This window comes from Pseudophryne corroboree, chromosome 3, assembly GCF_028390025.1.
Source record: "Pseudophryne corroboree isolate aPseCor3 chromosome 3, aPseCor3.hap2, whole genome shotgun sequence".
Classification (NCBI taxonomy): domain Eukaryota; kingdom Metazoa; phylum Chordata; class Amphibia; order Anura; family Myobatrachidae; genus Pseudophryne; species Pseudophryne corroboree.
Window position 1 is genome coordinate 365,349,210 of NC_086446.1, and position 23,386 is coordinate 365,372,595.

General features: G+C 44.1%; 1 protein-coding gene across 3 annotated transcripts in view; it reads left to right on the plus strand.

The window, feature by feature from the left end:
- The first annotated feature begins 10,157 nt into the window (after nucleotides 1–10,157).
- The window catches only part of ZNF281 (zinc finger protein 281), a 121,252-nt gene continuing 108,023 nt past the window's right edge, over nucleotides 10,158–23,386 (plus strand). For 2 of the 3 annotated variants that reach the window (XM_063959844.1, XM_063959845.1), the window contains exon 1: nucleotides 10,159–10,814. In XM_063959844.1, the coding sequence (XP_063815914.1) occupies nucleotides 10,506–10,814 (309 nt within the window). In that variant the 5' untranslated portion in view covers nucleotides 10,159–10,505. Of the gene's footprint in view, nucleotides 10,869–23,386 lie in introns of all 3 variants that reach the window. The other variant, XM_063959843.1, reaches the window with a different exon arrangement.

Here is a 23,386-nt window from a genome sequence, read left to right on the forward strand (position 1 = left end):
TGAGGTCAAATTAGGGTATGGACACAGTTCTTTATCACTTTGTGCATCTCTTTTGACCTGATGGTCTAGTGTCCGAATAAAAGTTTTTATTGAGGCGTTATTGGAAACAGGGTCAAAACTGGACTTTTCACAGAACTGAGTTAGCTGAGGTGGTATGGAAGTGGTGTACATACTAGAAGGCTGCTGATTTTTATGAAAATATTCCTTCAGTCTCAGTAAGCGATTGAGCTTATATTTCTCGATTTGCCATCGGAATTCATCATGAGAATTAGAAGGAATAAATGAAAGACCTTTCTGCAGAACACTGATTTCACTAGAAGATAATTTGTAAGATGACAAGTTGTAAATTATTTCCTCCGTGGGAGGGGGGGTCTTCCACTTCTTGCCCCTCTGGTTCTGTCTCCCTCTTCTAGTGTGCCGTCGTGTATAATATGTCCCCTGTTCCGGGTAGTCACGGCTAAAGGGCCAGATGGTTTTCGTCTATTTATATATCTAGAACGTTCCCCTTCACTAGAATTTTCCAATGAGGAATCAGTGTCCATTTGTGTTCTGGGATAATTACGTCTAAAAAAAGGCTTGCGTCGCCCATATTCAGTCTGACCCCCTGAAATCCAGCGATATACCTGGTGTTTCTCATAATCTAGTTCAACTTTACGTAATTTCTCCTTCTTGAATTTAATAAGGTCTTTTTTATAAGCACTCAATTGCACTGATAATTTCTCAGTCCAGTTAGTTTCAACATCCGCCTGTAAAGTGGGTAATGCGATCTTTTCAAAATTGGTAATTTTTTCTGATAGATTAGACAGTTCTTTTTTAGTCTGCTCAATTACCAACAAGATCAAGTCGTAAGGAACATTTATTAAGTATGGCAATCCACTTCTTACAGAACAGAGGATCTAATCGTCCAATTGTAGGACAATTATGTACACGAAATCCACGAGGGATTTTTTTGGACTTGTAATAATCACTTAGTGAGATGCCATGCAATTTAAAGTCGACCTCTTTTTTCTTGAGGCGCAGCCAATCTCGAAAAATAACTTCAGTGGACCCAGATTCTATTTCATCATCCAATATCTCCTTATATACAATATCATCAGCCTCAGTCTCAGAATAAGAGAAAGCATCTCCCACAGGGTAATTTACAGGATCAAACAGCAGATCAGAATTCTCCTCAGGTAATTCCGCCATAATAACAGAGTATTCCAAATCCAAAAAAGTATATGTTTAATGGAAGCTGTGCAACATTATGCAGTAAAGTGCATGTGGCATAAAAAGGTGCAGTCAATTCAGAAAAGTGCAATAAGTGCTTAAATAACCCCAGCAGAAAAATATTAAAAATGTATATTAAAGTACATAGTCCGTCTTGAAAAAATCTTTGATGGTAAAGGTATAATGGTCACAGAATACCACTCATCAGAAGAGAGGAGGGGGTCAGGTGCCCTGACAGAGATCAAGGTCCCTCAGCACGGAAGGCAAGCTTAATCCCAGAACACAACACTAGTAAAAGTCCGGCACTCACATATCCACAGGGTAACTTGATCCGGTGCCAGCATAAGGCTTATGCTGGCACCGGATCAAGTTACCCTGTGGATATGTGAGTGCCGGACTTTTACTAGTGTTATATATATATATGTATATATATATATATATATGAGATATGTGTATATATATATATATATATATATATAGATATATAGATATATGTGTGTATATGTGAATATTTATACAAAAAAAAATAATTAATGAATGCTGAAGTAAACTTTCCCTTCTCATGTGCTGGTCGCTCTGTTGAATAACTCTAGGTCAGCCGTGACAAGATGGTTTCAAATCATCACGAGGAGTCCGAGTGTTTATTCTTTTTCCGCCATGGATAGAATAAAGTGAGAGTCCACCCCTGTTCTGCACGGGGCCCTGTCACAAAAGATCGTTTACAGGAAGCTAAGTGATATTTTAATTATATGCTTTTATTATACTTGCATTGCATGCGCAGGGGGGAGTGCTTGTATTCAGTAATGGTTGGTTACTTTGTCATCCGTCATAATTACCCTGAGGAGAGATGTGATACTCCTTAAATTGGGTCATATGTAGAACATTGCAGCATACTGCCATGCAACTACAATGGATGGGACTCTTGAGTGCGCGGGCCACTTCCATGGCGGTCTCGGCTAGTAGGACGTTGTGGATTCACCAAAGGGATGCAAATGCTGACTCCGAAAAGAAGTGGAGTCTCTTCCCCATGAAGGTGAAGCCTGGTTTGGTGATGGCCTTGTAACATGCTCTCGGCAGGTGCCATGGGTACGTCTACCTTCTTGCCCTATGTTCCCTCACAACGGTTGGTGACGCATTGTTGTAGGATGCAGTCATTTCGACCGAATAGATAAGGATTCCCCTTTCTTTGCAGGTGAAGGAAGGTGAAAAAAGGTAAGAGATAAGCTGCCTTTTCAGATTCACAGGAGCAGAAATCCTTTGTTGTTTTCTGCCACGTCCACCGCAGGACGTTGGGTCTATCTTGCGGGGGCCCACACCGGTGGGACCACGTCTAAAACTCTTCAGTCAGTCCTGGAAGGGACATGGACCAGTGAGTTAAGGATAGAATCCCTAGGGGGACATACGGGAGTTTCCAGGCGTTCCCCTCACCCATTTTTTCAAATCGACCTTAACGATCCTCCTCATAACAGGGAGGTAGTATGTGACGCAATACAAGTATTGTGTCAGGATCAGGTCATTGTCCTGCTGTTCCGGTCATAAAAATTTTTTTTAAAAAGAGAAGAAGCTGTTATTCAAGCTTTTTCGTGCTCCCGAGGCCGGACGGCTCGGTCAGACAAATCCCAATATTCCTACTTAAACTCCATGAGGAAATCTCTCATGGCAGGGTTCTCCACTCTGAAAGAGGAGTAAGGAGGTCTAATTACGGTTTCTTCCGCATTAGGCTTCCCTGGGGTTTGCGATTCAGGATTGTTGTTACCATTTCACCAGGGTGATGGTATGATGGGGTTCCTTCGATAGTAAGGAGTCATAATTATTCTGTACTGGATCGCTCTCCGTATTACGGAGAGATCAAGAAACCAAATGGCGCAAAACGTTGTTTTCTCCTTGACAGTTCTTAAACAACAGGACTTGCTAGAATCCCTGTTGGTCCCAACGACGCGGTGATCGGCTTGGGCAATATTATTAGATGAAGTACTGAGGGGAGTATATTTGCTTCCCAAAAAAAAAAAAAAAGGGAGGCTCTGAGAATTCAAAGTCTGGCAGACCTGCAAAGGTGTCAATCCGTCAATACATTCAGTTGCAGAAAAAGATGGTTGCGGCCTACGAGGCCATTCAGTGAGCAGGTTGCAGGCCTGAGTGTTTAGCGGGACCTGTTGGACAAGTGGTCCGGTTCCCCACCGGGGATAATTATGGTTTCAAGACCAGTATCTCGCTCCTGTGGTAGCGGAGCAATTCTCCCCAAGGACAAGTGTCATGTTGTTCCAAGAGTGGACAACTGGGAAGCAGACTTCCTCGGCGGACACGTTCTCCGTCCGGGAGGGTTGAGTCTTCATCAAGCGGTTTTCACAGAAGTGACAAGTCTTTGGGGAATTCCGCAAATAGACAAGATGACGTCTCGCCTCGACAAGAGACTTCGGAAATATTGTTCCAGGTCGAGGGTCCCTCAAGTGATAGTGGTGGATGCCCTAATGACACTGTGGGTGTTTCGGTCGCTCTATGTGTTCCCTCCACTTCCACTCTTTCCAAAGATGTTAAAGATTATAAGAAGAACAAAGGTTCAGATGATCCTCATTGTTCCAGACTGGTCAAGGAGGGCTGGTATCCGGGTCTTCAGCAATTACTCATAGGAGATCCCTGACCTCTTCCTCTGCGAGAGGATCTGTTATAGCAGGGGCCGTGTGGGTTCCAAGACTTACCGCGTTTTCCATTGACGACTTGGAGATTGAACGTCAGATCCCAGCCCGAAAGGGTATTCCCAGTGAAGTTATCCCTACTCTTCTTCAGGCAGAAAAGACGTAACGTCAAAACATTACCACCATATTTGGAAGAAATTATGTGTCTTGGTGTGAATCCAAGAAGATTCCTACGAAAGGATTCCTGTTGGATCGTTTTCTCCATTCAAGTGAAGTCCACAAGTGAATGTGTCCTGTAGGGTCCGTTTGGTATAACAGGAATCAAATAGAGGTATCTGCTGACGGGGTGGTAGGGGTTCCAAGCCTTGGACACATTCACTTGTGGACACCACCACTTTCATTGGACACATTATCATCTGTGAATGGCATCATCTGGATTGGACACCGCATACTAGAAAGGACAGCTTTATTTCCAACCAGCTTAATTGGAAAAAGCCACGGATCTTCCTCCAGCGGCTTCCCATTGGTAACGTAACCTCCATGGACTGTGTCCACTATCATTGCTAAGGGTCCTCTGATGGTAATCCACTATCTATGAATCAATATCTATTTAGGTCTGCAAAATTGTACTGGACAATATCAGGTTCCTTATATGAGCAATTGTCATTTATCATTTTTTACACACCTTAAACATTATTGTTGTTTTAATACTGTTTCTCATTAAATATACAACAATTTTATGGCATTAGTCTATGCACGTTTTTAAATAGCACTGCTACTTGTTTTCTACCTCATCCATGTTACATAATTTGCGGCAAGTTCATGAAATTTATTTTACAAGATTATAATGTAATTAACACCCTCATCATCAACCTCCTCATTAGTGATCAAAAGTAGTCCTTCCAAATTTTTTTTTGTGGGGACCAAAACAAAGCAAGCACTTCAGCCACAAAAGTGTCAGTCACTCTCACTGAAGTGCTTGGTTTGTTAAACTGTGAATGTCCTTTTTAATATTAAACATAACAGTGGGTTGAAAGACCCAAGGACAATTCCATCTTGCATCACTTTTCTTTTCAAAATGGGCAGTAATTTGGGGGCATTAAGGATGGTCTTTTTTGCATAGATATTTTTATTGGTTGTATGTAGCACATTTTCAATATTGGCTGTAATTTTGGGGACATTAGGGATGGTCTTCTTTACATAGATATTTTTATTGGTTATTTGTAGATCTATGTTTGTTATGGCCTGTAATTTTGGTTGCCAAGATGGATGGTCTTTTTTGCATATATATTTTTATTGGAATGGATATGTTTAGCTCTATTTTCATTATGGGCTGTATTTTTCGGGTGGCATTAGTGACTGTCTTTCTCGTTTATTGTCTTTTTGATGCTAGGCCTCACCTCACAGAGACTATGAACCATACATTTGCCAGTGCCCACCACAATCAATCTTTTTTTTAATTCTTCTTTTATTGTTGACATAATAAATATAAGCGGGGTGATTCACCACTGTGGGTTGTCATTTGTGAAAAAGTAAAAAAATTATTGATCTTTTTAACTTGTTTATGTTGAGTTCATCAATATGGATAACGTAGACCATACAGTTGCTTACCATGATTAATCAATCTTTTTTTTATTTTTTTTGCCACTGGGGGGTATTCAATTAAGTGCCATTTTTTGACCAGTCCAAAAAACGCACTTGATTGAATACCCCCCTAAAAAATTGCGCCAAAAAATGGGCAAAAACGCCCGCAAACTCATCAAAACACGTGTATCGTCGGCGATACACGTGGTTTTCACCAGTGCCGGCTTGGACATTAAATAGGTTAAATGCAAATTCGACCTAAAAACGGGCGAAAAGTGCATGTTTTTTTCAACTGAATACCCCCCAAGGCTTCACCTCACTGTGACTTAGCTTACTCAGCCAGCTAGCTCAGTGCAGCCTTTGGCCTAAACTGAATGAAAACAATATTGTGAGCTGTGGGGTGGTTAAAATTGACTGGAAATGACTGGCAATTGTTAATTAGGTTAATAATAGTGTAGGAACAAAAAAAGCCCCACATTATGTGATTTTTTTTGTCAATTTTTTAAAAAAATGCAAAACCAGTCACAGCTAAAATCCAAAAAAGAATCCAAAACCAAAACCGGACGATGAATTATAGCCAAAACCATTACCAAAACCAGCAAAAATGGTCAGGCGAACATCTCTAATAATAACAATAACAAATAATTTACAAAAACGTGCTAAGTAGAGCACACAATATATAGGCCGGATTCAAATGTGTCCCCCCTCTCCCGCGATCGCGCCCCTGCCGGCAGGTATTCTAATGTTGCTAACAACAGGCATGACAAGTTCATTTCAGCTCGCTACCCCCGGGAGTAGCGAGCTGAAATGCTCATAAAGAGACCAGTTTGGGTGCCCAAACAAGTCTTTTCAAGCTCGCCCCCAAATACTTTAGTCGGGTTTAGGTGCTTGCGTGCCTAAACCCGAGTGTAATGTGCGCAGTCAACATGATAAGTGAGGGCATTTGAATATGGCCTTGTGATCTCCCATCACTTTAGATGGGAGATCGGGTGTGCAATAACATTTGATTTTCTCTCATATGTACATACACACATATAAATTTATATATTTTATTTTATTTTTTTACAAATTTTTAATTTTCCTTTAATGCAATACAGGAAATGGATGCAGGACCACCGGGTATGGGTCGTTGGGTCGACACAACTTAGGTCAACAGTCATTAGGTCGACATGCATTAGGTTGAGAGGGTCACTAGGTCGACATGGTCATTAGGTCGACATGTGCTAGGTCGACAGGTCAAAAGCTCGACATGAGTTTTTTTACTTTTTTTGGTGTCGTTTTCTTCATAAAGTTACGGGGAACCCCAATTAGTGCACCGTGTTCCCTCGCATGGCTCGCCATGCTTCAGGCAAGGTTACTATTCCCAATCGTAGTCCACGTGGATCGTAAAGTATGCAAAAGTAAAAAAATTGGAAAAAATGTGAACTCGTCGATCTTTTGAACTGTCGACCTAATGACCATGTCGACCTAGTGACCCTGTCGACCAATAGTGGTCGACCTAATGACTGTCGACCTAAAGACTGTATCCCGGACCACCGCACATCATTTGCAAAAGGTAACAGAAATACTGGTGCTATTATGGCACGTGTTACACAATAAAGATACATTTAAAATATAATCAGTTCCGTTGTATAACTATATGGAAATTGTGCTGCTCTATTCATGCACATGTTATGTACAACATTTTTATAACCGCTTCTCAAAGCAAACGCAGAAACTTTTGTAAGTCATTTATGAAAATGAATACACTAGACCAGAGGCGGATTGGCCATAGGGCTTACAGCAGGGGTGGTTAATTATTTCAGCTGGGGGGCCGCTTAACACTTCCAGCGAATATTCGAGGGCCACACACAAAATACTCAAAAAGAGTCCCCTTTTTACTCATTACGGCAGATAGCGTGCCCTTTTTTTTACACATTACGACAGATAGCGTCCCCTTTTTACACATTACGGAAGACAGCGTGCCCTTTTTACACATTACAGCAGTCAGCGCCCCCGTTTTTACACATTACGGCAGACATCGTCCCCCTTTTTACACATTACGGCAGACATCGTCCCCCTTTTTACACATTACGGCAGACATCGTCCCCGTTTTTACACATTACGGCAGACAACGTCCCCCTTTTTACACATTACGGCAGACATCGTCCCCCCTTTTACACATTACGGCGGACATCGTCCCCCGTTTTTACACATTACAGCAGACAGTGCCCCCGTTTTTTACACATTACGGCAGACATCGTCCCCCTTTTTACACATTACGGCAGACATCGTCCCCCTTTTTACACATTACGGCAGACATCGTCCCCCTTTTTACACATTACGGCAGACATCGTCCCCCCTTTTACACATTACGGCGGACATCGTCCCCCGTTTTTACACATTACAGCAGACAGTGCCCCCGTTTTTTACACATTACGGCAGACATCGTCCCCCTTTTTACACATTACGGCAGACATCGTCCCCCTTTTTACACATTACGGCAGACATCGTCCCCCTTTTTACACATCACGGCAGACATCGTCCTCCTTTTTACACATTACGGCAGACAGTGCCCCCATTTTTACACATTACGGCAGACATCGTCCCCCTTTTTACACATTACGGCAGACATCGTCCCCCTTTTTACACATTACGGCGGACATCGTCCCCCTTTTTACACATTACGGCGGACATCGTCCCCCTTTTTACACATTATGGCGGACATCGTCCCCCTTTTTACACATTACAGCAGACAGTGACCCCGTTTTTACACATTACGGCAGACATCGTCCCCCTTTTTACACATTACGGCAGACATCGTCCCCCTTTTTACACATTACGGCAGACATCGTCCCCCTTTTTACACATTACGGCAGACAGCGTCCCACTTTTTTACATATTATGGCAGACAGTCCCTTCCCCCCTCCCCTAAACCCATATTGCAGATTTTAACTCCGCGGCCTCCCCACCCCTAAACCTATATGGCAGCTGAAGCGCTGATCCAGGGGCTGGCTGGACAGGGGGTTTACCTGTTTGTCACAGTGGCAGACGATCCCCACTGTCCGATGATCCGCGCTGCTGCTGCCGCCTGGAGTCGCTGCTGATGGCCTCTCCTGCTCCCGCTCGCTGGCCACCGCTTCTTCTTCTGACTCAGCCGCCGCTCCTGCTCACTGCAGTGCCCGTCCCCCGTGCCACCCAGCGCGCGCATGGTAACAGAGGAAATCCCGGTCAGCTGACCCTGTGACGTGACCGGGATTTCCTCAGCTGCGCCGCGTCTGAGAGCAGTGCAATGACAAGCGGCCTGTCGGGCCGCTTGTCATTGCACTCTGGTGGGGCACAGCGGGCCAGGCACGATCGGTCCACGGGCCGCATGTTGCCCACCCCTAGCTTACAGGGAAGATCCCAGGTGGGCCGACGCACCCGCGGGGCCTGTTTTGTTTTGATTACACGTGGTCCTAGTTATAGACATAATGAATAAGATGCAAAATAATTTGCTTATATGAAAATGTATTTGCCACTTAGCCTGTGATTGCAGATGATCTAGTGCACAGGTTCTCAAACTCGGTCCTCAGGACCCCACACAGTGCATGTTTTGCAGGTCACCACACAGAATCACAAGTGAAATAATTAGCTCCACCTGTGGACCTTTTAAAATGTGTCAGTGAGTGATTAATACACCTGTGCACTTGCTGGGTTACCTGCAAAACATGCACTGTGTGGGGTCCTGAGGATCGAGTTTGAGAACCACTGATCTAATGTATGCTCTGTCTGCCTGCTTGGCTGACATAAGGGTGTGTACACACGGTGAGATCCTTGCTATGTTCGATTTTTACTTGCGATTTCCCTTGAACTCCCCGGAGCCCAGATAGGACAGATTTTGACTAACTTTTCTTGAGATATGGACTATGTGTGCTTACGATTTTGGCTTATGTGAGATTTTGGCTTATGTGAGATGTCATTGACATGTGAGATGAACTAGATAGTACACCGATCTAGCAAGGATTGACTTGCCTGCACAGTCTATATTTTCTTGCGATGCCGACCTGGCGGGGCCGCGCATCGGGATCGCAAGGTGACTTTCACCTTTGCGATTTGCACTAACTTTTCTTGCGATTTTGACTATATAGTCAAAATCTCAAGAAAAAATCTCACCGTGTGTACACACCTTAAGATTGAGTGAATAGTGATTAGGATACACGGTTGGTGTAATAAGCTAGAAAATATATATTTCTAAAGAATTATATAGTTTCCTAAATTCTAAAGGTGTATCATATAATGTGCTCATAATATTTAATTTTATTTCCTTTTAACTTCCCCCTTGATGCTGGACATGCCCACTATCTGGAAAGTCTTGGGGGGAGGGTGCTGCTGCCATGGCCCATGGCTAGACCTTACACCTCTGGTGCTGCCCACGTGGGGCCACTAGTACAAATTTTTCCATGGCCGCTTTTTGTTTCCAATCCGCCCCTGCACTAGACTACAGCAGCGGTATCCAAAGCCACCAGACAATTCCCTTCCTTTTATAGCCTACACTGAAAATATGACAGCCGTAAAGGCATTAATTGCTTATGGTAACACCATAATTTTCCTAGTCCTACACTAAAAAAAATACATAAAAAGAACCCAGCAGCAGACTCAATCACCCAAAACGCATGCGCACTGGTGACAACTGTCTGAATCACGCACGCGCAGTAGCAGGTCGCAGGGAAATGCCTGGGCGCGCATACGTAACATGCACAAAGAAGCAGAGGACAAGCGTAGCCGCCGCCGTAGAGGATCGCGCATGCGCAGTGAAAGGCTTACTGGTCTACGCGCCTGCGCAGACTGAATCTTCAACAGCTTCTATTGTGGACCTTTCGGGCGTCGTGTTTCTTAGTAGGCCTGCGGTCAATGACGGTATTGTTTCCCACCGAGGGCCCCCGGCGATCGGTGGCGGGGTCGGTGGAAGGGGGAGAGGCGGTACTGTGAGGATGTGCGAGCGTGTGAAGACCTAGTCGGCTGCTTCCCCCGATACTAGGTAGCGGCGCGGCCCGTTACCTCGGCAGCCCCCGCTCTCATCTCTTCGCTTTCACCTTCACGGGGGTTCCGGGGCGCACAATGGAGCCCACGTTCCCCCCCGGCATGCTCATGTTTAGCCACCTCCCGCCGGTCACCACCTTCGCTCGCCTGGGCTCAGACCTGCTGCCCCCGCCACCGATGTTACCGGGCCCGGGGGACATGATCCTGAAGAAGGAGCCTGGCTCCCCACCTCACCCGGCGGACTACCTGCACGGCCTGACGGGGATCAAGCAGGAGAAGATCGGCGAGCACGAGCAGTACCACTACTACGGGGAGAGGCAGGCCGAGATCCTGGAGGTGACGGTGGGAAGCCCGGGACTCATCCCAGAGTTGGGCCTGAACAGAGAGGTGAGCTATGGCAGCGCTGCAGCATCCTCCCCGGGCAGAACATGGCGGGGGGAGGTGAGTACATGCCGGACACTGGCTGTTTGTAAACACAAAATGGAGGGAGTGCAGGGAGCAGGCTGCATTGTGGCCTTCCCAGCTCAGGCGGGACAGTAGCCCATAGGGCTTATGCGGGCATCCTCACCTGCACACAGGGTATTTAGTGTGTGTGTGTGTGTGTGTGCTTGTGCTGCGCTTTGTTGTCCTATTCTGGGAACATGTGCAGCAGAGGCCACGGTCTGTAACCAAAGCAAACGTTACTCTGAGCCCTCATTGTGGCTGGGAACATCATTGTCCAAAGTTCTGTTTGTCTTTATTCATTCTTTGTTCTCGCCCTCCCAGACTAGTGCAGACATTCTTCATGTTCCCCATGCTGCTGTGTCAGTGAGAAGGCTGCAGTTATTGTTGCATTCATGTAATTGCCGTCCATACATGCTTTAGTGTAGTTCTTCAAATTTCTATTTGCCTTTATTTAATTGGTCATATCTCATTGTATAGATCAGTGGTACCCAAACGTTTTTGAATCACGGCACTGTAGAGTATCAGAATTTTTTTTCATGGCAACATTAGGCCAAAAGCGTCTTGAGAAATTCAGAAAAAATATTACATTAAGTAAATTGTGTTTATATGTCATCCTTAGGTTGAGTTATGTAGTGAGGGACACGATTTGCTTTTGTTTGTCCGCATATTTTATGACTGGAAGTTATAAGCCCTAGTTTTGTCTATTACATTAACTACAAATACTTTGAACTGGTCCTGAACCACCAACCCAGGGCACCCCTGCAAGTATCCCGAGGCACCCCAGGGTGCCACTGCGCACAGTTTGAGAACCTCTAGTATATTTATTTATTAACAGTTTCTTATGTAGTGCAGCATATTCTGTTGCGCTTTACAATTAGAACAACAGTAATAGAACAAAACTGGGTAAAAACAGACAGACATAGAGGTAGGAAGGCCCTGCTCGCAAGCTTACAATCTATAGGGAAATAGGCATAGATACACAAGGATAGATGCTACCTATTGCATAATGGTCCACCAGATTGCTAGGTTCTTAATGGGATGTATGATACCCCACAAAGTTGGCCAAGTGTCAGGAGGGTGTGAGACTAAAGAAAGACAAGATATGTGATGTTATGAATACTCTACAGAGGATGTAATTAGATAAGTATAGACTCCTCACATTTTAATTGTACTGAATTATCATTTTTAACTATTCTTTGTAATGTTACTTATTTGTAGATAACCCGTATGGATTTATTTGTTTACTTCATCAACAGTCTGCACATGAAATAGGTTTATAAAAAAAACTACTAATTTACATTTGTCCGGGAGACACTGAAATAGTTGGCCTGCGGAAGTGGTGCATGTGATTGGTTTTGAGCTAGAGAGATAATGTGACAACTTTTGGTTCCGTCCAGTTGTCACCTCTTCTGTGATATTTCAGGTTAAAGGACCACAGAAACTTAAACATAATCGCTACTGATGTTCATATGTATTAGATTTATAGGTGCTGTATTTAAAGTTTGTGTTGTAAGGAACTCTCCTTTGCTCAACACATGTTCATTCTGTATCCCCAATTTAGCGCATTACAGAAATAACTGACCAAAAAAGCTAAATACCTTGCACTCTGTAGATAACAGACACATATGTCTTATGTGGTTTGGATATATACATGTATACTTGGGTCATATTCAGGAATCAACTGTCAGCTTCACACACTTCTCTATTTTTTTTTTTTTTATACATTGTTTTTTAAAGTGTTCCTGCCATCTAAACACATTGGAAGCAGCCATTTTGTAGTCTGCATCTATATTCATGAGATTCCTAGTGAATTGATTTTCTGAAACCAGTGACCTCACGGAGACGGCCATTTTGCAAGATGAACCAATATTCATGAGAATGGAGCTTTATGTATTCAGTAGGAGCCTGAGACATCACTAGGGAATTTCAGTAGGAGCCTGAGACATCACTAGGGAATTTCAGTAGGAGCCTGAGACACCACTGGGGAATTTCATGAGCAGTACCCTTCTGTGCTTACATGCATGGTTCTTTTTCACTATTAGTCATGTGTGCATGTATGTAAGATTAGTAAACTTTATTTGAAATGGTCTGTAACTCTTGAATCAAATATGGACAGTCTCATTTATGTGATATGTACATTCTGCTATAGTTTATGGCTTCTAGCCATTGTTACTTTTGAATGTATGTGCATACTGTCTCAATATATTAGTCTTTCTCATACTAATACAGGTTGAGTATCCCATATCCAAATATTCCGAAATACGGACTTTTTTGAGTAAGACTGAGATAGTGAAACCTTTGTATTTTGATGGCTCAATGTACACAAACTTTGTTTAATACACAAAGTTATTAAAAATATTGTATTAAATTACCTTCAGGCTGTGTATAAGGTGTATATGAAACATAAATGAATTGTGTGAATGTACACACACTTTGTTTAATGCACAAAGTTATAAAAAATATTGTCTAAAATTACCCTCAGGCTGTGTGTATAAGGTGTATATGTAACATAAATGCATTCTGTGCTTAGATTTAGGTCCCATCACCATGATATCTCATTATGGTATGCAATTATTCCAAAATACGGAAAAATCCGATATCCAAAATACTTCTGGTCCCAAGCATTTTGGATAAGGGATACTCAACCTGTAAGTGCCAATATGGTGCAGAATTAGCCTACCCTGTTCAAAGGGGCCTATTTATCAAGCTTCTGCATAATTTTATGGTTTGTGGCTATGCATTATTAGCATAATGCTCCTGCAGAATGCTATCTTGTACAGACCATAGTCCTCGGTATCATCAATGGGGACTACAGTCTGACCTTATATACTAAACCCTGAAAAGCGAAGCATTACAGTTTGTCCACATTAGTTCACACCATCTTCAGATGGTTTTAACGGTTTTATGCCTATGGAGGCATAGTAGCAGAAGAATGATCTCTCAAACCTCCGGTGCCATCCACAATCCAGGAAACTGACACTGCACGTGTAAAAAAATAAAAAAAATCTGCCAAAATACTGGGAAAGTAACTTGCAGGGACATCTGTTATCGCTGCCACTGTCCTAGCGGACCTCGTTACGTACATAGTGGGGATATTTCATAATTAATGAAAATATCTGCTGCAAAACGAAGTGTTAATAGTTGCGGCAGTCCTTCGATTATTAATACATATACCCCAAATAGTCTTTGAATCCATAAGTTAAGTGGAAAAAATATATATATGTATATTAAAGTTTTAGGCACATTTGTAATTTTAAATGGTTACAAAATTTGCATGGTTCTAAGGGGGTATGTATCAAAACATATGGAGAAAGAAAGCACTAACCATTCGGCTCCTGTCATTTTTCAAACACAGCCTGTAAAATGAAAGTTAGAAGCTGATGGTTAGTGCTTTAGCTCTTTTTATACTTTGATACATACACCCTAAGCCTCAAAGCAATCGACAATTTGTTCCCAAAATTTTTTTGTTAGCAATACATTCTTATATGACTGCTCCTAAAGGTGAGTTAAGAGTGTTAATTATGTTTATGCATATCTGGGCGGTTTAGCCCAATTGGCTTAAATAGGTTGGCAAACTATTAACAAGTAGACAGTAGGGACACATTTGTGTAACAGAATGAATGAAAGGTGAAATTTTAAGAATTGTGTTTGTTTTAATTTATGCTCCCTATAAAATATGTATATAAACATTTGCACTTAGCCAGAATGGATAACTCGGAGCCACTGAATTACGCTATCTTCATCTTTTGAACCTTGCTAATATGAGGTTTAACATTACGCAGTAGAAACAGTGATTTGAAAAATGAACTAAAACCAGCCATTGTAAATTTTTAAAGCCCTGTTCAATCAACACATCTTTTTTTCAATTGGAATTGAATCGTTTGCCAGTCTATCACTGTGCTGCTTACAGATTCTGAAGTTGCGATGTAGCCTAAGGCCCTGGACTACACAGATTTGTTAAAAGCGAAGTCAACAGCTTGTGTTTTTTTGTCTTAAAAGTTTTACATTTTTAATGCAGTCACCAGTTTTGGATCTTGTTGCAGGCTGGTGTTAGTAAATTCTAGTTTGCTGTTTATTTTAGAAAAAGGGGTTTAAATTTACTTATAAAGAATGTTTCAAATTGAAATGACAGTACTTGTAAGGAGTGTTCATATTCAGGTTTTGTACATTGCAGGCGATTTCATGAAACATGTATGTCTTCCATAACAGAATAGCTCTTAATGTAACATTAGTACTTCATATATAGGAAGAAAACGATATTAATTACTTTATATAAATCAGGTGCTTTTGACTGGGCTGGTTCTCTAAGCTGCTGTCAAGTGGGGCGATAATCAGTCACCCCGATACAGAAAGAGTGAAACGTATAAAAAACAGCGCTCAAAGGAATCGAATCAGAATGTGTTATCAAAAAACAATTAACATCCATTTAATGAAAAACATGATACAATGACAAATTCATACAACATTCATGAAATAAGAATTTAAAAATATACAAAGAACCTCATAGCCAGTCTCTAGACCACAATTAGTCTCTCTTAGGGCAAGCTAATGTACCAGTAATGGCATAATACAATGCAGATTGGTCATCAAAAATCCTCCAGGCAGTATATATGTTAGTGGGACATCCAGTTTTAAGGTGAATAATTACCAGATTCCTTGTGATTTTAGCCGGGTATTCCACCTAGCGAGGGTCCAGAGTACACTCTTGTCCTACGCAACAGTTGTGGTGGTTCTCACTTTAGTAATTGTCCACAGTGATGAATGCTGGATTCTCCCACGGCTTAATGCAGCTGTAAAGAGTCTCACTGAATTATTCAGCAATGCCCTGGTCAGAGGCTGGCTCCCTTATGCGTTTCGCTGTCACTTCGAAGCTTTATCAAAGGTGATCATACAGAGGCTCAAACCCCCTTATATAGGGGTATCAATATAGCACATAATTAACATCAACAACATCTGTGTAGTATTAATTATAAAAAAACATATTCAAAATGATCTCGTATTATAGTCTGTTAGGACAGTATAATTTACAGTTTACAAAGAACAATGACATCCAATTTTGGCATTAGACAATAAACAATATAGATGATGGCGATAAAACAAAGATTCTGATAGCAATTCAGATCAATAAAGAAATAGATAGATATAGAAACGAGGGCGCACTCGGTGGGATAAAATGTAAAATATTTTTACTGAAAATATCACATGCTCACGTACATCATAGTTAAAAGGCACCAGTATGCAGACGAATCACTGCTATCTCCGGATCACAGCCTGCGGCTCGCCCCGCACAGTTCTGGCTGCAGTCTTTAGTAAGTCAACGTCTCAGCTCTCGGACTCAATGCTCATGGACAGCAAATCGAACACGTCCTTTGTTGGCCATGTCCAACGCATTTCGTCACCGTTGGACTTCGTCAGGGGGTATATATATACACATGCACAATTACACATGCACAGTACCAGTCAAAAGTTTGGACACTTTCTCATTCAATAGGTGGAATTCATATGTTTGAAAAGTTGGTTGGGTGTCTGTTTGTTTTTTCCTATTTAATAGAAAGGAAAAGACTCCCAACTGACTTTTCAAACATTTGAATCTCCCCCAATGGTTTTTAATTATTTTCTACATTGTAAATAGGGGAGCCTCACCAACTTCCAGTGAGTCCCGGCCGATGATGTTTGCCAGTGTTTGGGGCAGCAGTTGGTGTGGCTCCCTTACTTGAATTTTGGACTGTTCTGCAGCCCTACCTCTGGAGCCACCAGTGGAAGAAAGTGGAATGGGTCATGTTGGAGGGTATGTCCATGTGCTTTGCTCCCAGTGTCGCTGCTGCAGCCTGTGTGGGTGTTGGCGCTCAGTCTCTCCCAGGATGGGGAAACCTTGGGAAAGTTTTGCAGTGTCCCAGCCAGTCAGTGGGCTGAGACTTCTATACTGGGCTGTGAATGGCCCCGCCCCCCACGGCTCTCCTCCAATCGCATGTCCGTACAGGAGCTGTGAGTGTACAAGGAGACAGACACTGGAGGCAGTATCAGCTGAGTTCCAGCATTGACCACACACCCTGCTCTTCTGAGGATCATCATAGCAGCAGCCCACTGCCCTCGCACATCGGCCCCAGGGTGTCCACTACAGTGAGTGAGAGCATCTATAGTGAGCCCATCCATAGGGACTGCATTTATAGGAAATATACATACGTAAGGAGTACTTGACCAAGAAGGAAAGTGATGGAGAGCTGCGTCAGATGACCTGGCCTCCACAATCGCCCGACCTAAACCCAATTCAGATGGTTTGGGATGACTTGGACTGCAGAGTGAAGGAAAAGCAGCCAACAAGAGCTCAGCACCTCTGGGAACTCCTTCAAGACTGTTGGAAAACCATTCCAGGAGGCTACCTCATGAAGCTGATTGAGAGAATGCCAAGAGTGTGCAAAGCTGTCGTCAAAGCAAAAGGGGGCTACTTTGAGGAATCTAAAATATAAAACCTATTTTGATTTGTTTAACTTTTTTGTTTACAACATAATTCCATACGTGTTCTTTCATAGTTTTGATGTCTTAAGTATTAATCTATAATGTAGAAAATAAATAAAAGCCGTTGAATAAGAAGGTGTCCAAACTTTTGACTGATACTGTGTGTGTGTATGTATATGTGTGTGTGTGTGTGTGTGTGTGTATATATATATACACATATATACACAATGTGTATATATGTGTGTAAATGTATATGTGTGTGTGTGTATGTGTGTATGTATATATATATATATATATATATATATATATATATTTTTTCTTGCGTCCTAGAGGATGCTGGGGACTCCGTAAGGACCATGGGGGATAGACGGGCTCCGCAGGAGACATGGGCACTAAGAAAGAACTTTAGGTATGGGTGTGCACTGGCTCTTCCCCCTATGCCCCTCCTCCAGACCTCAGTTGATTACTGTGCCCAGAGGAGACTGGGTGCATTACAGGGAGCTCTCCTGAGTTTACTGGAAAGAAAGCATTTTGGTTAGGTTCTTTATTTTCAAGGAGCCTGCTGGCAACAGACTCCCTGCATCGAGGGACTGAGGGGAGAGAAACAGACCTACTTTAATGTTAGGCTCTGCTTCTTAGGCTACTGGACACCATTAGCTCCAGAGGGAATGGAACGCAGGTCTCACCCTCGCCGTTCGTCCCAGAGCCGCGCCGCCCGTCCTCCTCGCAGAGCCGGAAGATAGAAGCCGGGTGAGTATGTGAAGAAAGAAGACTTCAGAGGCGGCAGAAGACTTCAGATCTTCATAGAGGTAACGCTGTGCGCCATTGCTCCCACACAGCACACACACACAGCAGTCACTGTAAGGGCGCAGGGGGGGAGGGCGCCCTGGGCAGCAATAAGGACCTCCAAATCTGTCAATAAGCATATATACAGGATGGGCACTGTATATAAGAGATCCCCGCCAGTTTTTGAATTTTTCAGCGAGACCGAAGCCCGCCGCTGAGGGGGCGGAGCTTGTTCCTCAGCACTCACCAGCGCCATTTTCTCCACAGCACACCGCTGAGAGGAAGCTCCCCGGACTCTCCCCTGCTTACCACGGTGAAAGAGGGTTTTAAAAAAAGGGGGGGGGGCACATAATTTTGCGCAAATAGATAATTACAGCGCTACCTGGGTAAACATAGTGTGTTTTTTTTCCTGGGTCATTAGCACTGGGCGTGTGCTGGCATACTCTCTCTCTGTCTCTCCAAAGGGCCTTGTGAGGGAACTGTCTTCAGATAAGAGGTTTCCCTGAGTGTGTGGTGTGTCGGTACGCGTGTGTCGGCAAGTCTGAAGTAGAAGGCTTTCCTAGCGAGGAGGTGGAGCAAATGAATGTGGTGTCTCCGTTGACAACACCGTCACCTGACTGGGTGGATATGTGGAATGTTTTAAGTGCTAATGTGAATTTATTGCACACAAGGTTGGACAAAGCTGAGTCCAGGAATTATGCGGAGAGTCAGGCCCTGCCTGCCCCTATGTCGCAGGGACCCTCGGGGTCTCAAAAGCTCCCACTATCCCAAATAGTAGACACTAATACCGACACGGATTCTGACTCCAGTGTCGACTACGATGATGCAAAGTTACAGCCAAAATTGGCTAAAAATGTATGATTATTGCAATAAAGAATGTTTTGCATATCACAGAGGAACCCCCTGTCCCTGACACGAGGGTACACATGTATAAGGAAAAGAAACCTGAGTTATTTGAAAAGGCGTGGGAATCTCCAGACAAGAAACTGCAGTTTCCCAAAAGGATTCTTATGGCGTGTCCTTTCCCGGCTAAGGACAGGATACGGTGGGAATCCTCCCCAAGGGTGGACAAAGCGTTGACACGCTTATCCAAAAAAGTAGCACTGCCATCCCAAGATACGGCTACCCTCAGGGATCCTGCTGATCGCAAGCAGGAGGCTACCTTAAAGTCCATTTACACACACTCTGGTACCTTACTCAGACCGGCGATAGCGTCGGCTTGGGTGTGTAGCGCTGTAGCAGCGTGGACAGATACCTTATCGGTGGAATTGGATACCCTGGATAAGGATACCATTTTATTGACCCTGGGTCATTTTAAAGATGCTGTCTTATATATGAGGGATGCTCAAAGAGACATTGGCCTACTGGGTTCTAGAGTCAACGCTATGTCGATTTCTGCTAGACGAGTCCTATGGACCCGGCAATGGACAGGTGATGCCGACTCAAAGAGGCATATGGAGGTTTTACCTTACAAGGGTGAGGAATTGTTTGGGGAAGGTCTCTCGGACCTGGTCTCCACAGCTACAGCAGGTAAATATAATTTTTTGCCTTATATTCCCTAACAGCCTAAGAAAGCGCCACATTATCAAATGCAGTCCTTTCGGTCAAATAAAAACAAGAGAGTACAAGGATCGTCCTTTCTTGCCAGAGGTAAGGGCAGAGGAAAAAAGCAGCCAAACACAGCTAGTTCCCAGGAGCAGAAGTCCTCCCCGGCCTCTACAAAATCCACCGCATGACGCTGGGGCTCCGCTGAGGGAGTCCGCCCAAGTAGGGGCACGTCTTCGACTTTTCGGCCACATCTGGGTTCACTCACAGGTGGATCCCTGGGCAATAGATATTGTTTCCCAGGGTTACAAGCTGGAATTCGAAGAGGTTCCTCCTTGCCGGTTTTTCAAATCGGCCCTACAAGCTTCTCCCCCAGAAAGGGAGATAGTTTTAAATGCAATTCACAAATTGTGTCTTCAACAGGTGGTGGTCAAAGTTCCCCTGCTTCAACAAGGGAGGGGGTATTACTCAACCCTATTTGTAGTCCCGAAACCGGACGGTTCGGTCAGACCCATTTTAAATTTAAAATCCTTGAACCTATACTTGAAAAGGTTCAAGTTCAAGATGGAATCGCTCAGAGCGGTCATCGCCAGCCTAGAAGGGGGGGATTTTATGGTATCCCTGGACATAAAGGATGCATACCTTTTATTTTCCCATATATCCACCTCATCAGGCGTACCTGAGATTTGCGGTACAGGATTGTCATTACCAATTTCACACGTTGCCGTTTGGGCTTTCCATGGCCCCGAGGATTTTCACCAAGGTAATGGCGGATATGATGGTGCTCCTGCGCAAGCAGGGTGTCACAATTATCCCGTACTTGGACAATCTCCTCATAAAAGCGAGATCGTGAGAGCAGTTGTTGAACAGCGTGTCACTTTCACTGAAGGTGTTACAACAACACGGCTGGATTCTCACTATCCCGCAGTCAGAGTTAGTTCCTACGACTCGTTTGACCTTCTTAGGCATGATTCTGGATACGGACCAGAAAAGGGTTTATCTTCCGATAGAAAAGGCCCAGGAACTCATGACTCTGATCAGGGACCTATTGAAGCCAAAACAGGTGTCAGTGCATCACTGCACTCGAGTCCTGGGAAGGATGGTGGCATCTTACGAGGCCATTCCCTTCGGCAGGTTCCATGCGAGGACCTTCCAATGGAACCTACTGGACAAGTGGTCCGGGTCACATCTACAGATTCATCAGTTGATCACCCTGTCCCCCAGGGCAAGGGTGTCTCTCCTGTGGTGGCTACAGAGTGCTCACCTTCTAGAGGGTCACAGGTTCGCCATTCAGGACTGGATTCTGGTAACAACGGACGCGAGCCTCCGAGGTTGGGGAGCAGTCACACGGGGAAGAAACTTCCAAGGTCTTTGGTCAAGCCAGGAGACTTGTCTTCACATCAACGTCCTGGAGCTGAGGGCCATATACAACGCCCTTCGTCAAGCGGAGACTTTGCTTCGCGACCTACCAGTTCTGATTCAGTCAGACAACATCACCGCAGTGGCTCATGTAAACCGCCAAGGCGGCACAAGGAGCAGAGTGGCAATGGCGGAAGCCACCAGGATTCTTTGCTGGGCAGAAAATCATGTAAGCACACTGTCAGCAGTGTTCATTCTGGGAGTGGACAACTGGGAAGCAGACTTCCTCAGCAGACACGATCTACATCCAGGAGAGTGGGGACTTCATCAGGAAGTCTTCGCACAGATTGCAAGTCAGTGGGGACTGCCCCAGATAGACATGATGGCGTCCCGGCTCAACAAAAAACTACAGAGGTATTGCGCCAGGTCAAGAGACCCTAAGGCGGTGGCAGTGGATGTCCTCGTGACACTGTGGGTGTTCCAGTCGGTCTATGTGTTTCCTCCTCTTCCTCTCATCCCCAAGGTGTTGAGAATAATAAGAAAAAGAGTACAGACAATTCTCATTGTTCCAGATTGGCCACGAAGGGCCTGGTATCCGGATCTGCAGGAAATGCTCACGGAAGATCCGTGGCCTCTTCCTCTAAGACGGGACCTGTTACAACAGGGGCCCTGTCTGTTCCAAGACTTACCGCGGCTGCGTTTGACGGCATGGCGGTTAAACGCCGGATCCTAGCAGAAAAGGGCATTCCGGATCAGGTCATTCCTACTCTGATAAAGGCTAGGAAGGACGTGACCGCTAAACATTATCACCGTATATGGCGAAAATATGTTTCTTGGTGTGAGGCCAGGAATGCTCCTACGGAAGAATTCCATCTGGGCCGTTTCCTTCACTTCCTACAGACTGGAGTGAATTTGGGCCTAAAATTAGACTCCATTAAGGTTCAGATTTCGGCCCTATCCATTTTCTTTCAGAAGGAATTGGCTTCTCTCCCAGAAGTACAGACTTTTGTGAAGGGAGTGCTGCATATTCAGCCTCCTTTTGTACCTCCGGTGGCACCTTGGGACCTGAACGTGGTGTTGAGTTTCCTTAAGTCACACTGGTTTGAACCACTTAAAACGGTGGAGTTAAAATATCTCACTTGGAAAGTGGTCATGTTGTTGGCCTTGGCTTCGGCTAGGCGAGTGTCGGAGTTGGCGGCTTTGTTTCATAAAAGCCCCTATTTAGTTTTCCATATGGATAGAGCGGAATTGCGGACCCGTCCTCAATTCTTGCCAAAGGTGGTTTCGTCTTTTCATATGAACCAACCTATTGTGGTGCCTGTGGCTACGCGAGACTTGGAGGATTCCGAGTCCCTTGATGTGGTCAGGGCTTTGAAAATTTACGTGGCCAGAACGGCTAGGGTCCGGAAAACAGAAGTACTATTTGTCCTGTATCTGTAACACGATTCAGCAGGCTCATTCTACGGCTGGATTGCCGTTACCAAAATCAATAAAGGCCCATTCCACCAGGAAAGTGGGCTCTTCTTCTTGGGCGGCTGCCCGAGGGGTCTCGGCATTACAGCTGTGCCGAGCTGCTACTTGGTGGGGTTCAAACACTTTTGCAAAATTCTACAAGTTTGATACCCTGGCTGAGGAGGACCTCATGTTTGCTCAATCGGTGCTGCAGAGTCATCTGCACTCTCCCGCGTGTTTGGGAGCTTTGGTGTAATCCCCATGGTCCTTACGGAGTCCCCAGCATCCTCTAGGACGTAAGAGAAAATAAGATTTTAAACCTACCGGTAAATCTTTTTCTCGTAGTCCGTAGAGGATGCTGGGCGCCCGTCCCAAGTGCGGACTACTTCTGCAAGACTTGTATATAGTTTATGCTTACATAAGAGTTATGTTACAGTCTTCCTCAGTCTCGGACTGATGCTGTGGTGTTTCATACTGTTAACTGGTTCGTATATCCCAAGTTATACGGTGTGGATGGTGTGGGCTGGTATGAATCTTGCCCTTAGATTAACTAAAATCCTTTCCTCGTACTGTCCGTCTCCTCTGGGCACAGTTTCTCTAAATGAGGTCTGGAGGAGGGGCGTAGAGGGAGGAGCCAGTGCACACCCATACCTAAAGTTCTTTCTTAGTGCTCATGTCTCCTGCGGAGCCCGTCTAACCCCCATGGTCCTTACGGAATCCCCAGCATCCTCTACGGACTAGGAGAAAAATATTTACCGGCAGGTTTAAACTATATATATATATATATATATATATATATATATATATATATATATATATATATATATATATATATATATATATATATATATATATATATATATATATATATACACACACACACACACACACACATACACCTCTCAAAAAAATAACTG